General features: G+C 39.7%; 1 protein-coding gene across 1 annotated transcript in view; it reads left to right on the forward strand.

Moving 5' to 3' along the window:
• Positions 1–18,050, forward strand: part of SH3BGRL (SH3 domain binding glutamate rich protein like) — a 113,969-nt gene that overhangs the window by 58,944 nt on the left and 36,975 nt on the right. The window contains exon 2 of the mRNA XM_075539641.1: positions 15,225–15,410. Coding sequence (XP_075395756.1) covers positions 15,225–15,410 — 186 coding nt within the window. The remainder of the gene's footprint in view (positions 1–15,224; positions 15,411–18,050) is intronic.

An 18,050-nucleotide genomic window follows, 5' to 3' on the forward strand; every position in this document is an offset into this window, starting at 1 on the left:
CCTATTTGTCTCTGTACAAGTCTCGACTAAAGAGTAGTCAAATATGTACCCCGAGATGGCATCCCCTGCTGGGTGTGATGTGGCCAAAAAGGCTCCAAAGTGCGGCCAGCTGCCTCTCCTTCTCTAATCACTTGTGTCTCCTCAGTCCATGGTGGTGAGTAGGGTGGGCCTAAATGATCATAAGGGTCCTCTCTCGTTAAAACAGGTGACAAAGCTTGTTTACGGACATCTAAAAACAGCTCTGACAGGACTCCTGGATTTCTTTCTTTTTTTTTATTTCTATGTTACTATGCAACAACATGAACATTTCAATATCATCCAAATTTTCCATCCAGTTTTCCCACATGGGAACAGAGAAGATCTTTCCATTTTGAGACTACTGAACCTCCTGTAATTTGTATTGTAGTCATTACACAAAATATTATTTTATTCTTCATAGGGCTATGTCAACATACTGCCAGTTCTTTTTTAAAATTTAATTTTATTATTTTTTAATCATTTTATTAGGGGCTCATACAACTCTTATCACAATCCATATATACATCAATTGTGTAAAGCACATTTGTACATCCATTGCCCTCATAATTTTCAAAACATTTGCTCTCCACCTAAACCCCTGGCATCAGCTCCTCATTTTTCCCCTCCCTCCCCACTCCCACCCCCTGCCCTCATGAACCCTTGATAATTTATAAATTATTATTTTGTCATATCTTGCCCTGTCCGAAGTCTCCCTTCACCCACTTTTCTGTTGTCCATCCATCAGGGAGGAGGTCACATGCAGATCCTTGTAATCAGTTCCCCCTTTCCAACCCACCCCCCCTCTACCCTTCCAGCATCGCCACTCACACCCCTGGTCCTGAAGGTATCATCCGCTCTGGATTCCCTGTGTTTCCATTTCCTATCTGTACCAGTGTACATCCTCTGGTCTAGCCATGTTTGTAAGGTAGAATTGGGATTATGATAGTGAGGGAGGAGGAAGCATTTAGGAACTAGAGGAAAGTTGTATGTTTCATCGTTGCTATATCACACCCTGACTGACTCGTCTCCTCCCGAGACCCTTCTGTAAGGGGATGTCCAGTGAATACTGCCAGTTCTTAATGTTATGTCCCAAGGAGGAACATTTTAGAATCCCTTGCTGATTACCCATATTTACACGCTAATCAAAACTTCTACATATCACAAAACAAGTAGCTATAATCAAGAACTTGGGCCCCTTAGGACTCAAATATTGGGTACCTATCATTCATGCACAGTGTACTGGCTCTTAGTGATCAGATTACAGACAAAGGCATCAAAAATAAAAAAGCAAATAATCAGATTTCTCTCTTTCTTTCAGAAGTTTGCAGCCATGACCCAGTAGGTTCCTAAGCATTCAGCATGGGTCTTCCAGGAAATCCTGGATGTGTGTTGAGACTGTTCTGAACTGCTTGGTAGTGGATCATCAGAACCAAGTGATGGCGTGCTAAAAATGTTACCAACTCAGATTTTGCTCTGCAAAACTAGGAACAAAGACAAAGAGTTGCTTAAAATAAAAGAGGCAAACTTCACTTTGATTGATCAAACAAGAAGGCCGCATTAGGTAGTCAAGACAAGCTTTCCAAAGGATAATCAGTTTGATGGGGTAAAGTTGTACTGATTGACTTATGTAGTGCAGGCGATTTTAAAGGTGCTGAGGTCAAAGCTACAAAGTATTTTAGTGTGTGTGCATTGGCAGAAGCTACTGTTGTTGGACTTCCTGATTATTAATTGGATTAGACTGGAAAATCAATTTTGGGTAAGTTGAATTTTTTTACCTTCAGGCATTCTGGGGTTGGTTTGGGGGCATGCTCACATGCGTTCTGAGCTCTAGAGTGGTTTTAGGCTTGCAGATAATACACATTCATTTGTTATTCATATATTCTGGGGTTCCTTTCTATTAGAAGGCAAAACTCATCAAAACGAGTTAATTATACACTGAATGTGCCCCATATGAAATAATGTTTCAACATGACTGTCAAAACACAAAAACAAAAACTCAATATCATTCAGCTGATTCTGACTACATTTCTTAAACTATTTGGTGGAAAATCTTATAAAGAACAGTAGCTATATAGAAATAGGGAAAAGATCTGATCTCAAAGTATTAAAACTACTGAATTACATGTGGTCATCAACTATGATACAGCACAGCTTTTTTATGGTTGTATGATATACTTAGTGTATGGATAAAAGGAATCATGCTGTAGATTCAGACATATAAAATTATATCTGTAAAAAATCAATATACTTTCAGTTTCGCTGCTGTCAAGATCAAGGAAAATAGCATGTGAGAATGACATATGTTTAAAACTGTAGTACCTAGATTTTAAAAATTCAAAACCACAGCTTTTGAGTTGATTCCAATTCATAGCAACAATGTAGGACAGAGTAAAACTTCCCCTGTGCATTTTTAAGATTTTAACTCCTTAAAAGGGTGAAAAGCCTCATATTTTTTCTCATGGAGCACCTGGGATTAAAACCTATTAATATCTCTTATAACCTCATAACTATTTGTTTTGTCTGGTAGTTCTTTGTGGCCTGTGAAGTGAATAAACAAACCTAGCATAGAAGTAGAGACTATTATGGGAGGCTTGGCTGGTATCAGAATTGGTAGAAAGGTTGGAGGACTGAGATACATCTGAACTTCCCCTTAGAGCTTGAACTGATACGGATTCTCTTCCTTCCCCAAGTGAAGTTAGAGTGGGTCAAATGGAACTTCCATGTCATTATTGCAGTTGGCATCAGAAGTGGGATTCTCTCCAAAGGCGCCAGATTTTGGAAACATGGGGTTTTGTGAGAGAAAAATGAAGGAGCACACAGAAGATGAAATTTTTGATTCTTACATGAGTAGTGTGGTTGTTTAACCTGGAATTGCTAAAAAAATTTAAAAGGTAATAAAAGATGTTATGTTGCAGCCAAGGGGTGGAAAGTTGTGTCTGGAGTGGCCTGGTAGATTAAACAAGATGATTGAGGGATCCATGCCTACTGGCTCCACCCTGCAAGTAGTCAAGGCCATAAAATTAATGTTTTAGAAAAGATTGTGTACTTAAGGTTATGTATTTATGTAAATGTACTATACATATTGAATGGTTCTTCCACCTATGTTATATAAGTGAAATGCATATTAGTTATTATAGATAACAGAGAGCCTATAAGTCCACCTAAAGCCAATACTTGATTTAATATGCTAAAAGGGGAACTAATATTTGTGTGGAAGGAACATAAATTTTGGGTTGAAAGTAGTAGCCGTATATATTTTTGGGAGCTGTGGTAGTCAACTAATCTGGTGTCAATTTAAGGATTAAGAGTGTAGGGGTTTACACACATGTGCATAAGCAAATGTGGTGAAGAAAGCTAATGGTGCCTGCCTATCGAAAGACATAGCGTCTAGGGTCTTAAAAGCTTGAAGATAAACAAGCAGCCATCTAGCTGAGAAGCATCAAAGCCCACATGGAAGAAGCACACCAGCCTGTCTGACCACAAGGTGTAGAAGGGACCAGTTATCAGACATGAAAAAACTAAAAATCATATCAATGGGTGCCCACCTCCCTGATACGATCAATGAAGACAAAAGTGAGCATAAGCAAATGTGGTGAAGTAAGCTGATGGTGCCCAGCTATCAAAAGATATAGCGTCTGGGGTCTTAAAGGCTCGAAGATAAACAACTGGCCATCTAGCTCAGAAGCAACAAAACCCACATGGAAGAAGCACACCAGCCTGTGTGACCACGAGCTCTCGAAGGGATCAGGTATCAAGCATCCAGGAACAAAAAAATCATATCATTGAAAATGTGGGTGAGTGCAGAGTGGAGACTCAAAGCCCATTGGCAACCAACCGGACACCCCTTACTGAAGGGTTGTGGGGAGGAGATGAACCAGTCAGGGTGCAGGGAAGCAACGATGAAATATATAACTTTCCTCTAGTTCTTAAATGTTTCCTCCCCCTGACTACCATGATCCCAATTCTACCTTACAAATCTGGCTAGACAAGAGGATGTACATAGATACAGAGAGCAACTGGAAACACAGGGAGTCAAGGACAGATGACTCCTTCAGGACCAGTGGTGAGTGGCGATGCCTGGAGGGTGAAGAGAATGTGGGGTAGAATGGGGGAACTGATTACAAGAATCTATGTATAGCCTCCTCCCTGGGGGACGGACAGTAGAGAAGAAGGTGGGGGAGACATAGGACTGTGTAATATATGACAAAATAATAATAATGTATGAATGATGAAGGATTCAAGAGGTAGGGGCTGTGGGGAGGGAGGGAGAAAATGAGCAGCAGATATTAACGGCTCAAGTAGAAGGCAAATATTTTGAGAATGATGATGGCAACAAATGTACATATGTTCTTGACACAATGGATGCATGTATGGATTGTGATAAGAATTTTATGAGCCCCCAATAAAAAGATTAAATAAAAAAAATCATTGAACTACCAAAAAAAAGTATAGGGGTGGAGTCTAGGCTGTCAATCTGGAGATAGCCAATGAGACTTCTGTGTGGGCATGGCCTTCTCCTGAGAATTCTGGGAAATCTGGTATTTCATCCTTGGAGGCAGGAGGCACTTTGCTTTCTCTGCTACTCCCTGGGAGACATTGCAGAAGACAAGCGACATGGACACAACCGGACCTCTGAAGCCGGAGAAGCCACAGAGAGACCCTTACCAGCACTGAGATGCTTACAACGCCACTGGACCCAACTGCTTTCTACCCACTGGCTTGTGATCATCCTGCATTTAGCATCACCACATGTGTTTCGCGAGTCTGAAGAGGACTTTATAGATTGATATCGGACTTATGGACTTGATGTGGACTGGGCTGGGATGTTTTCTCAATGTTCAATTGTTCTTGTAGATAAACCTCTCTCTTGTATACATATGCCTGTTTATGAATTTGTTTCTCTAGTCTACCCAGACTAACACAGGAGCATAAAAAGTAACAGGAGATCCGCTCAGATGGTCAGAAATAGGAAATTTACATTTACAGGACATGCAGAGTCCCCCAGAACTGCTGCGAATATTTGAAGAAAGGACCTGTAAAAGAAGAGGGGAAATAACTGGTTGGCTTTCTGAATTCTGAGCAAGTGATTTACAGCTTGGATGGAAGAATGCCTCATGGCAGAAAAAGTCAGAAAGCATTAGAAAAATCCCCTCTGGGACTGGAGGCTAAGGAGGGCGGTTGAGCAGACACCCTGGGTCTCCACCTGGGTCCTTTCCGTGAGAAACAGGGGAAGTGCCACAATTAAGAGACGAGCTGAGTTGGAATATGTTTTATTGGCACCTCTTGATCTGCCTACAGAGGCTGGGAAGGAGAGATAAAAATCGAGAGTGGTAAAGAGTTGGCTGGTCTGAAGTGCAGGAAGGTGTGTACTCTTGGGCTTATGTGTGATTCCTGTATACTTAATCTTGTATACTAATATGAAAAAGCCAGCTGGTCTGACATGTAGGTAGGGGTGTGGGCTCCCAAGCTAGCAGCTGATCCCTATTGGCCTAGCTTGGATGGCTAAGGATGAGCTGGCGAGAACTCAGCAGAATAAATAGCAAGAGATTTGGTCCAATGAGCTGCTATAAATTGTTGCCATTAGTTGGCATCCTCTGGACTGGACTTTGCATAAAGTTCCAACTAGAACCAATTATTCAGATCAAGGAGCATGCTTGTCTCCTCAGAGTACTGGTTTATAGAAACAGGCAATTTAGAAATTGGCTATCCAAAAATTAGAAGGGCGGGTTGCAGGGGCTGGAAAAAGGGCATAAAGTGACTGGCTTTTATGCTTTCAGGAGTGTGCTTACATGTAAATGCTTAATCGAGCCAAACGAATCCTTCAATTATGGTAGTAGAAAGGGCCAGAGGAGCCCAGAGGATGGCCTGCGTTGCAGTGAAATGCTTGATGTGGATCTTCTAGCCATAGTTTTATAACTCTGACCATGTGATTAGGTGGGACTGTGTAAATGTAAGGTACTGTGGTCTACCCAGAGAGACTGCATAGCTTGCTAATAATGTAAATACAGTAAAAGGCACCACCGTGGGGTGGCAGAGTACAAGTGAGATGTATGGAACTGGATGTGAAGATTGGTCGGTTTCGCCATTCCACTAAGCTTAGCATACACCATCCCAGAGATGAAAGGAAGAAAGTAGTAGACGTGGAACAGTGTCATTCGTTGGGCCTGAGATCCCTACATTGAATTTATTTGATCCAGAAGACAGAGGGCTATGACATCAGGGAAAGGAAGGGACAGTGTGAAACAACAGAGAAATATTGGCAGCAGGACCTGGAGCGGTGGCCTTGTCAGCCCATGGAGCTAGAGCTGAGTACCTTTGGGTCAAGGCGTATAGTACAGTGGAGTGCCTTTGAGCACTTCTCAGCAGAGTTAGAGTTCTTTAGTATTTTCTTGAGAATGGCAGAAGCCAAAAGGCCAAGAGAAAGCAAGGACCTGGTTGTGCGTGTAGGCACTGTTGAGAAGAGACAATTCAGAGAAATTATGATTTTAAAGTGTAACATAATTAGATAATAAACCCCATCATCATGAGTATTTCCTGTGCGCTCTGTGTAGCCATTGCAACAACTGATCAAACCTAGTGCCACGGGAGGGGTGGTGGTGTCATAATTGGTACTAGTTTGGAAGGTCGAGGCATCTCTGGCCTTAACTCATAGGAATACGCCTTAGGCTATTGGTTTAGATTTTGATTCACTTTCCCCATTGTGAAGTTGGAGGAGACCATAACTACTCCCATGCCAATTTTGCAATTTTCAAATGATGTTTTGAAGAATAAGGACTTCGTTTGGAGGATAATCAATATGCAAACAGTAATCATCACGTGTCTAACTGCACTCAACACTTAGGTAGAAGGAATGCATTTAGTCTTGTTGTACATCTGCCAGCCTCAGTGCTGCAAAGGCAGCGACGATATCTGCTATTGAAACAGCTAAAACAATAGCAAGCCTGCAGTGTGCTGACACCTGGTCTGCTCTATTGCTTCAATTTCCCTCCACTGCCCTTTCATTCTTGGCAATTTCCCAAAGCATGTTCTCTTTGGTATGAAAATATTTGTCTTGGTATTTTATGCGGAATCATATAATATTTGTCCTTTTGTGATTTCCTAAATTCAGTCAGCATAATGTTCTTCAGGAGCATCCATGCCATGTGGTACTTTGTGGTTTCATCATTGTTTTTTTTTTAACATTTTATTAGGGGCTCATACAACTCTTATCACAATCCACACATATACATACATCGATTGTATAAAGCACATCTGTATATTCTTTGCCCTAATCATTTTCTTTCTTTTTTTTTCTTTTTTTACATTTTATTAGGGGCTCATACAACTCTTACCACAATCCACACATATACATACATCAATTGTATAAAGCACATCCATACATTCCCTGCCCCAATCATTCTCTTTAATGAGGCATAGTATTCCATTGTATGTATGTACCAGGACGTTTTTATCCATTATTCTACTGATGAACATTTAAGTTGTTTCTATGTTTTCACATTTGTGAACAATACTGCAATGAACAGGCCTGTTACTGATAGAACTCTTGCTGCTTTAGGTGATGTGCCCAGCAGGGAAATACCTGGAATGTATGGAACTTCTATCTCCAGTTGTTCGAGGTGGCACCATATTGCTTTCCACAGTAGTTGTTCATTTTACAGTCTTGCCATAAGTGTATAGGGATTCCAATCTCTCCACAGCTGTTCCACAATTTCTTTTAATACTTGGCTCTCATTGTCTATGTAAGGTGTTATTTCATTGTTTTGATTTACATCTTGCTAGCTAATGATCCTGAGGATTTCTTCATGTTGTGGGCCCATTAGGATGTTGTCTTGGTGAAACATCTATTTGTCTCCTTTGCCCACTTTACTCCTTTTCCTTATTGAGGTATTACAGTTTTCTACAGACTTTAGCAGTCATTCCATTGTCTATTGTGTTGTTACTCTTTTGATGCACATAAGTGCCTTATATTTAGTAGGTCCAAATATTTTGTCACCTACTGTGTGTGTTTCATTATATTTGACAATGTGTCTATGTCCTACCATAGGGACCTAAAGTTTGCCCCTACTTTCGCATCGATGATTGTTATAGTTTTGGGATTTACATTTAGGTCTTTGGTATATCTTGAGTTTGCTTTTGTACATTGGGGTGAGGTATACATCCTGTTACTTTCTTCTGCAGATAGAGATCCAATTTTGCTAGTATCCTTTGTTGAAGAGACTATCTCTTCTTCACTTAATCGGAAAATACATGGTGTCTGAGGAAGAAGAAGACAGCTGCCTCAAGAGTGGAGTACTGTTGGTTGGCAGACAGACAAGGTCTTGTGACATTAATGTCCTATATACTGTATTAAGATATGTGTTATTTCATCAATCCTGTGATGGATACTCTGTTTTATTCTGTTTATTCTTGTTCATATTAGGGTGTATCTCAGAGGTACTATGGCAGTGGGGTCACCCTACTGAAGTTTTGTTACTGGTTTTTCTATTTCTTGGTAAATGAAACCCAGGATCAATGAGCCTACAGGGACAACAAATATAACAAGGGTTTCAGTGGTGGGTGATGGTGGATGAGGGGTGTATAGGAGAGGTGGGGCAGATAAAAGGGTGCCCAGCAAGGAAAAGTAGGTTGGAGACTGATTTTGGAAGCAATCATATAATTCTGTTTGATTTGATTAAACTATGGAATAATATGACAGATGCATTAACTCCCAAGTAACAACAACAAAATAAGCATAGATCCAGAAATGGGTTTTGGGCTCGCACCAAATCCTATCTCCAATTTAAGAACAACTAATTCTTAAATCATAGGTCTGCTTAATACTCGCCCTCAGGAAGGAAACACAGAAGATACGGGTGCTAGAGCAAAATATGGCAAAGAAATTAGATGGTGCCTGGCTCTCAGATAAAATAGTGTCTGGGGTTTTAAAGATTTTTCTCCAAACAAGAAGCCATCTGAATGAGATGTCAACTAATTCCACATGGAAGAAGTACACTGTGGCATTTACGTAATCTCCTGTCAACTGGAGCAAAAGGGTGGATTCTAGCCTGTCAATCAGGTCATAGCCAGTGGTGCCTCTGTGTGGGCATGGGCTTCTCCTGAGGATTCTGGGAATTCCTATCTTCTTCTCTGAATGCAGGACACACACTCACTTTCTATGCTACACCTTCCTGTTGACAAGCCACATGTTGCCACACTGATGGCAGCCAGAGCCCTAGAGATGCTTCCACTGCCACTGGATTCACAAGACTTTCCACCCACTGGCCTGGGATCTTCCTGCATTTGGCGTCATTGCATGTGTTGCATGTGTGAAAAGGTATATTCATAGACTGGTATCAGACATATGGGCTAATATTGGATTTATGGACTTGATCTGGGCTGGGCTTGGATGTCTTATGGATGCATAATCACTTCTCCATGTAAAGTTCTCTCTTACACATATATGAGTGTTAATCAATTTGTTTCTCTAGTCTGCCTGGACTAACACACACATTGTCATCTTATCACCGAAGGATTGGAATCCATATAATCCAAAGTCTAAGAGTGATTTCTAGATAAGAGTATGAGACCCTAAATTGTGAGAATCCAAGGTGCAGAAGGCGATGGATGACAGTGGGAGCCCAAGATTCATTTGAGGAACTACGTAGGAAATAAGCCTCCAGAGCACTCCCCCTACCTAAAATTGAGGATGGGAGGAAAGTGGTCCCTAAACTGAGGGCTTGGGAGAGATGAGAATAGAAGATCAAAGGCATTAAGTTGACATGAACAGTTAAAACTTTGTCAGTAGATACCACTTATGTTGCCAACTGGACCCAATCTTGTTTACAAAATTTCCTTTATTTTTGGTTTGTATTGTTTGGTTTGGTTTTTATGTCTTCATACTGGGGTGTATCTTAGAGGAGGATACTCTCTTGAAGTTGTGTTATATGTTTTCCCATTTTTTGTGTGTATGAAACCCAGGATTGATGAACCTATAGGGACCCCAAATAGAATAAAGTTTGGGGGAGGAGGAGGATAGAGTAGGGGGTGGGGTGGTCTAAAAGGAAGACGATATCAAGATGTCCTTGTGGAAAAAGAATGTCTGGAAACGGATTGTGGAAGCAGTTTTACAATTATGCCTGACATAATTGAACTCTGGAATGATATGATATATGTATTAAATCCCAATTAATAATAAATTTTAAAATTCCCCTTTATTAGAGATCAATTGTCTATAGGTGGATACATTTACTTCAGAGATCTCTATTCTGTTCCACTGATCTCTGTATTCATCCTTGTACTAGTACCAGACTATTTCAACTGCTGTGCTTGTGTAATAGGTTTTGCGGTCAGAAAGTGAGAGACCTCCTATTTCATTGTTCTTAAGAACTTATTTGTTTATCCTGGCTTTTACGTGTCTTTAAGTAACTTATCATCTTAACTTGGACTTGGTTTTTTTATAAAGGTCTACAAATTATAGGTTTTATATAGCTGATTATAGCCAAAGTGTTTGTTTAAAATATTGCAAAATAGTAAAGCTGAAAATCAGTGTCTCTTGTAGTTTGTGCGATTTAATTAAACAATGGGAAGCCAGAAGTTTAATGTCCCAGGGCAGTATTCACTCTAAAACGTACACGAGTCCCTCTTGTTAGCCTAAGGGCTATGTAGTGGCAACACTGCAGTGATCCAGTGCCAAGCAAACTAGTATTTCAGATTTGATTTTCCTTTTAGGTGCATTTTGTAAGTAAATTAGCAAAAGACTGAAAAGGCAACTCTAAATGCTATTTGTTCACGCCTTCTCCGTCCCCCTGCTAAATTTTAGTCACGGGCCAGTCTAAGACAGACAAATTATTCTCTTGCAAAGCAGAGGTAACCCTTCCTAGTGCTGCATTTGAAGAGACACAGAAGCAATTGGGGAGCTAAAGCTAGATACATGATTTTTTCCTTCATCGCCACAGTTAGATCGTGTCACAATTTATAAACCGCCTTTAAAAAATACCCAGCAACAGTTTATTCATTTTTAAGAATTTACTAGTAGATATTGTGATTATTTATTATGTTTTCAAGTTGTTTTGTTTTTAATTCTCAACTCTAATTGTTGTGAAATATGCTGTGACCTCTGTGAGCTCAGTTTTCACAGATGACAAATTTTAAACTCTGCTGTGTGCATTTTCTGTTCATTAAAATGAAACATTGGGTATGCAATTAGATGGATGTAGGTTCTGGATTTATGCTATCATTACTAAGGTTAATCGAGATGGTAATGGTAATAGCTATATATTCAGTTGCTTACACTCATTGGTTTGGTCATTCACTGCCCCCCTCCCCCCACCCCATGACTACCTAGTCTTATCATCTTTTTTAAAGACCATGTTGCAACTGAACTTTTTAATGTATATATGTCTAATCCCTCACACTTGAGTGTGATCTTAAAAGGGGTCTCTGCTGTTTTTCTTACAAGTTTTAGATAACTGTAAAATTCTTACACATTCAGAGGCCTCGAATACACATTACAGAAAAACTATTATGTATAATTTCTCACAATCATTATTAATTTGCTACCATAACCTCTATCAGTGCTCAAGAAGTTGTTAGTACACTAAATGTAGCAGACAGAGGTTAATTATAAAAGAAGGCTACAATTCATGACATTAAATACATCATGGAAGGTCAGTATTTTGTGGGAAAAAAAGATTTCTTGTTTACTCATTTGAATTGTCATTAGTGGAGCTTTGCTCTTCCTTTGGTATTTGGAGCATTCACATTGGAATCTTCTAAAGCAAGAACGGTGTCAGTCATCTCTAAACCCCTGTGAGTTTTCTACCCTTTAAAAGAGACTTGATCCTTGGCTTGGCAAACAAGAGGCTTACAGAGTCTTGCTCAAGAGCAGCTATTTTTTCTAGGCAGCAATTGTTCTGTAGCTTTGCTCTGTGTCTTTTAAAGAGAATCATAACTTGAATCTAAAACCTCTGGCATATGGGCAAAAAAGACTTGGCATTCTCTACATGGAATTGGAAGTATGGTTTGCTCATTGAAAAAAACTACATTTGCATTCCTGTGCAGTATCGTTATCCACGTGCAAATGCATTTGTGTACTCACTAGGATACCAATAACTTTCTAATTTTATTACTTAGTGAACCCTTGTGACACTCATTCTAATTGTTTTAGCAATGTATGTTTTCCAGTTACATTTGTTCAGTATGTCTCTGGATTTTTAAATCCCTTTAAGGAAAGAGGAAATTAGCATCTTGTTAGATTATTTTATAGTGGACACATGGCTGTGCATCCATACAGGAAAATCCACAATTCTTTAGATATAAAAGACCTCACTAGAAATCAACTCAATATGAGAAAATTTGGACATACAGATATTATCAAGAAAAACTTATTTTTTACATTATTTGTAGCTTCAAAGCCCAACAAACATGTTTAATATGCCAAGACCTTGGAATAAAATATGAGTATTCCCCTTTCTGTTTAGCCTCATAAAGGCTCGGAACACTTGAGGAGATTGCTTCTCATCAGCAATCTTTGAGCACAGAGAAACAGTTTTGATCAAGGGCTGACAGAGGGAGGATAAGAGCTATCAGTGAAAGCATTCTATCATACCAAGCCCAGCACACATCTGAGCACTATGAACTGTGTCCTCAACCACATTCAACACAATTTTAAGGTGGGAAAAGCCTGAAAAATAGTTCATCTTAAAGGTACCGTAAATTCGGCTTGGTCATATAAACATGACAGATGACAGTTTCCAGGAGCTATGTGTAATTTTCATACCATTAGCATCATCCATTCACTCTTATAAAGAAATTGCCAAATGCTAGAAAATAACATTTTAAATGGCATCTATTCAAACCTACTCTTATTTTAAAATTTAAAAATGATTGACAAATTCCTTGGCATACTTCACATTAATAGATTCCCCTTACTGTACTGTTGGGATGGAAAGCTGTGATATAATCAAATACTTCACCTAGTGGATGAAGGTTCTAGGTATCACTCCTGACTGCTTACTTACTGACTACTACTTACTACTGACTTTAATTTTCTCAGAACTTAATAAGGAAATAAGATTTTCCTTAGAAAAAAACCACTTAAGAGAAAATTTTTATTGCACTGGCAGTGATCTTTAAAGGACCATTTAGTGCTTTGATGCAAACAGTTTGTAGAAATAGTAGTTTTCATTGACTTAATTTAGAATCCACACCTCCTCCCCAGGAGTTAAATGGTGAAAGAAAAGTATTTACTCAAGTTGTTGTTTTAAGGCACCATTGAGACAGTTCCAACCGATAGCCACCCTATGCACAGCAGAATAAAATACTGCTAAGTCCTGCACAGACTGCACAATTGGTTTGATGCTTGAACCCATCGTTGCAGCCACGGTTTCCATCTGTCTCAACAAGTCTTTCGCTTTTTTGTTATCCTTTTACTTACCTATTATGTCTTTTTTTTGACCTTGTAAACAAAGCAAATTAAAAGGGAAAAATATCACTATCTGTGTGATTCAAACCTGTACACCAATGAGCATTGAACATTGTAGCATAACTTACAAAAACTAAAAGATGGAAAAAACCCATGTGCATATATATTGCACACACATGCATGTGTGTAGTGCACTTATGAGTTGTATAAGCATATTCCAAACCTAGGCAGATTGAGCGCCTGTGTCTTCCTCATCTTTTCGGAGAAATATCAATTTCAGCTTACCATAGAGCCCCGGTGGTACTGTGGATTAACCATTGGGCTTCTAGCCTCAAGGCCAGTGTTTCAAATTCACCAGCCACTTCTCAGGAGAAAGATAAGGTAGCTCACTTCTGTAATTATTTACAATCTCAGAAACTGTAAGGAGAAGATTATCCCTGTCCTACACCGTCTCTATGAGGCAGAATGACTGGACAAACTAAACATGGTCTATCCATATGATGGGGATTCAGACATATTGTTGACTTTCACAAAGTGTGATGGCAGTGGGGTTGGCTTATAAAAAGCTCGTTAAAATAGAGAAATTATATGTTATGTGAAGTATATCCTATTAAATATAATAATAAACTAAACACTATCATTGAGTCAATTCTGATTCACACGGACCCTATAGGACAAGGTTTGAGAGAGTGTAATTAGTGCTTAGAGGAGTAGAACGAATGTCTTGACTCCTTCCTGAAGAATGACTGGTGGTTTTGAGTTACTGACCCTGTGGTTAATAGCCCCACGTGTAACCTATTACTTCTCTAGGATAGCTAAGTAGAAACTACAGCTGCACAGTATGGACATTATTGAGTTTACTGTACTTATTTTTTCTCTATTTCTTTATCATTTGACTTATTTTTACTATTGATATGCATCGGTTAACCTTATCCTACATGAGTAAATGTGGAGATTTTTGTGTGACTCTGGCTACTTTAAACAAATTCACAGAAATTCATATGTATAAGGGAGGGTTTTATATAAAAGATAAGTGCACATCAAGAAAACATCCCAACCCAGTGCTGCCCAAGCCCAAAAGTCCAACATTAACTCATATGACCAACACCAATTCACAAAGTCCTCCTCCATCTCACAAAACACACGCAGTGATGCCGACTGCAGGAGGAAAGCTGAATCAGTAAATGTGTAAGCATCTCAGCGCTGGCAGGGGTCTCCACACGGCTGCTCCAGTACACAGGGCTGCATCGGGGGAGGTCCATGTGGCTTCTCCTCAGGGATGTCTTGCAGGAAGTGAACCTTGTCAGCTGAAGCAGGGAAGTGCAAGGCAGCTGCACCCTGGTCTGACCATCAGAAAGCAAGAGACCTGAGAACTAGAAAGGAGAGTTTCACCGAGCCATTTATCCCTCCCCGCTTCAATTAATCCCACATGGGTTTATCAGCCAGGTTGGCCCAATAAACTTTAACTCTCTCAATTTTCAATGGGAAAAAGAAAAAGTCAAGTTAACAGAATTATCAGTGAGCTAAAATTACTTATTCTCACTTATAAAACATCAGTAGCAAGACATTAAAGACGAGAAACTATATAAGAGTGGTCTAAAAGTTCAAAGAAAAAAATCCATTGCCTTTCCATTCTATTTTCCACGAATTTTTAAGCCTTTTTATATTTTTTTGTGAAACCAGATTTTTATGACTGTCTGAATTAATTTCCACTCCCACAAACATTGATATTTATTGCATTTGAAAATAAAAATAGCTAAAATGATTAAGTCAATAATATATTCTCTTGTCTTTTGTGTCCTAGATTAAGAAGAAACAGCAAGACGTGCTTGGTTTCTTGGAAGCCAACAAAATTGGGTTTGAGGAAAAAGATATTGCAGCAAATGAAGAAAACCGAAAGTGGATGAGAGAAAATGTACCTGAAAACAGTCGACCAGCTACAGGGTACCCCTTGCCACCGCAGATTTTTAACGAAAGCCAGTACCGTGGGGTAAGGAGACAACTTATCAATTAAAATTAATGTTTATTCAAATAAATTGCCCCAAATCTGTCCTATTTCCTGGCATAGCCAGGTACTAGTCTTACACTCTGTTAAAAGTGAACGGGTTGCATGACAGAACTATAAAGGGGGTTTTAAAACAGTAATCATTCTTAATATAATTTAGTTCCTCACCTCCTGAGACATGCTGATGAGGGAATTCTTCTTGGACCTAGCCAGGCACATGCTCTCTACAAAGATCCTTTAAGAATTCTGCATATAAGCTAAAAGGGTCACCGTTGCTTATTTTGTATTACAAGCACTTAAATATGTGCAAGAAGCTGAATGAGCTCTTCAAAGCAGCAGAAGCAGGGCGTTTAGGCTAAACTATAACATGCTTCAAAATAGAGTTTAATTTAGATATGAGACAGTCAGTTTAGTCATACCCAATGTCTCAATTTTTGAGGTTAGTTTATATGACATCATTTTAGAGTGCAAAAGAGACTCTAATCTCAAATACAATTTAAAGAACAGTTTTATTAAGTCTCAAAAATGACAGAGGCAGCACAAAGACACAAAAACATCATCCGGATGAGGGAAGCTATTAGCACAAGGTCAAAATAGCATCCCAGGATTCCAGTTGGGATACTAGTAAAATAAGGAAATTGTCAGAAATTCATAACTGGTGGCAGATTAATACATCACAATCATTGGTGGGACTAAAAAAGCAGGAATAGGACCATGATTGGAACATGTATATTATATTAGCTAGAAGGGTTTACAAGATGGGTCAAGGGCCTTCTAACCAAGGCAACCAGCGCCAGACTCGTGTGACCCCTTGTTGTGTCCCAGGATACTGACGTCCATCAAGGACAAACCCAGGCAAGCTCCAAAGAGCGACTGCCCCTCCATGGGCTGGCTGGAGAGGTGTAGAGATAATCGACTTTCTAATGCACTCTGCCTGAGTGCAAGATGATCTAAATCCTTGGTAATGATCAGAAATAATTCATTGGAGGGTTCTAATCTATGTGGAGCCTTTATAGATAGATTTTGGACTGTCACTGCTATCCATGTTGTTAGGTATCATTCAGTCATTTTGACTTATAGCGACCCTATGCACAACAGAATGAAACACTGCAAAGTCCTGCACCATCCTCACAGTCGTTCTGATACTTGATCTCTTGTTGCACCCACTCTGTCTATCCATCTCCTGGAAGGCTGTGTTACTCCGAGTAGACTAAAGAAACATATTCATGTACACTCATATGTTTATTAAAAAAGAGCTTTATATACAAGAGCAGGTGAATATTGAGAAAACATCCCTGCACAGTCCAGATCAAGTTCATAAAACTGATGTTAGCCCATGTGTCCAATACTAATCTATAAATTCCCCTTCAGACTCATGAAACACATGCAATGATGGTTAATGCAGAAAGATCACAGTCCAGTGGGTGGGAAGTCTTGTGGATCCAGTGGCATTGTAAGCATCTCAGCACTGGCAGGGGTCTTCCTCTGACTCCAGTGGCATTGTAAGCATCTCAGCGCTGGCAGGGGTCTTCATCTGACTTCTCCAGCTCCATCAGCTTCTCTCCATATGTCTTCTCCACAGTGATGTCTTGCAGGGAATGAGCTGAGAAAGAGAGAGTGTCTCCCACCTCCAAGGAGGAGTACAAGAAGGAGTTCCCAGAATCCTCAGGAGTTGATGCCCACACAGAGTCCTCATTGACTATGATCTGATTGACAGGCTAGACTCCACCCCTTCACTCCGAATCCTCAAATTGACACCAGATTAGATAACTGCCCCATAGACCTTCCTCTTTTTCACTGCCCCTCCACTTTACCAACCATGATGTCTTTCTCTAAGGACTGGTCACTCCTGACAATATGTCCAAAGTATGTAAGATGAAGACCTGCCATCCTTGTCTCTAAGGAGTTTCAGGCTGTATTTCTTTTGAGACAGATCTGTTTGTTATTTTAGCCATCAATTGTACTTTGAATAGTCTTCACCAGGACCACAATTCAAATGCATCGATTTTTATTTGGTCTTCCTTATTCAGTATCCAACTCTCACATGCAATGGAAAATACCATGACTTGGGTCACATGCAACTTAGTCCTCAAAAAACATCCTTGCTTTTCAGTACTCTAAAGAGGTCTCATACAGCAGATTTTATGCAATGCAATACATCTTTTGATCTCTTGACTGCTGCTTTCATGAGCATTGCTTGTGGATGCAAGAAAGACAAATCCTTGACAACTTCAACCTTTTCCCCATTTATCAGGATGTTACCTATTTGTCTAGTTGTGAGTATTTTGGTCTTCTTTACATTGAGTCAGCCCACACTGAAGGCTGAAATCCTTGCTTTTCATCAGCAAGTACGTCAAGTCCTAATTTAAAGCAAGCCAGTTGGTGCCACCTGTATATCTCAGGTTGTTAATAAACCTTCCTTTAATCCTGATGCCACATTCTTCATAGAATCCAGCTTTTTTGATTGATTTGCTCAGCATACTGCTATCCACAGCCCTCTGCAAACCAGCGTCCTCAACATTGAATCTCTAATGCAATACTCACTCTGATCATGAATTATCATTAGTAATTCATTTGTCACACAGACTGATGTGCTTCTTATGTATAGACTTAGCGACATATCAA

The sequence above is a fragment of the Tenrec ecaudatus genome, chromosome X (assembly GCF_050624435.1).
Source record: "Tenrec ecaudatus isolate mTenEca1 chromosome X, mTenEca1.hap1, whole genome shotgun sequence".
Lineage (NCBI taxonomy): Eukaryota > Metazoa > Chordata > Mammalia > Afrosoricida > Tenrecidae > Tenrec > Tenrec ecaudatus.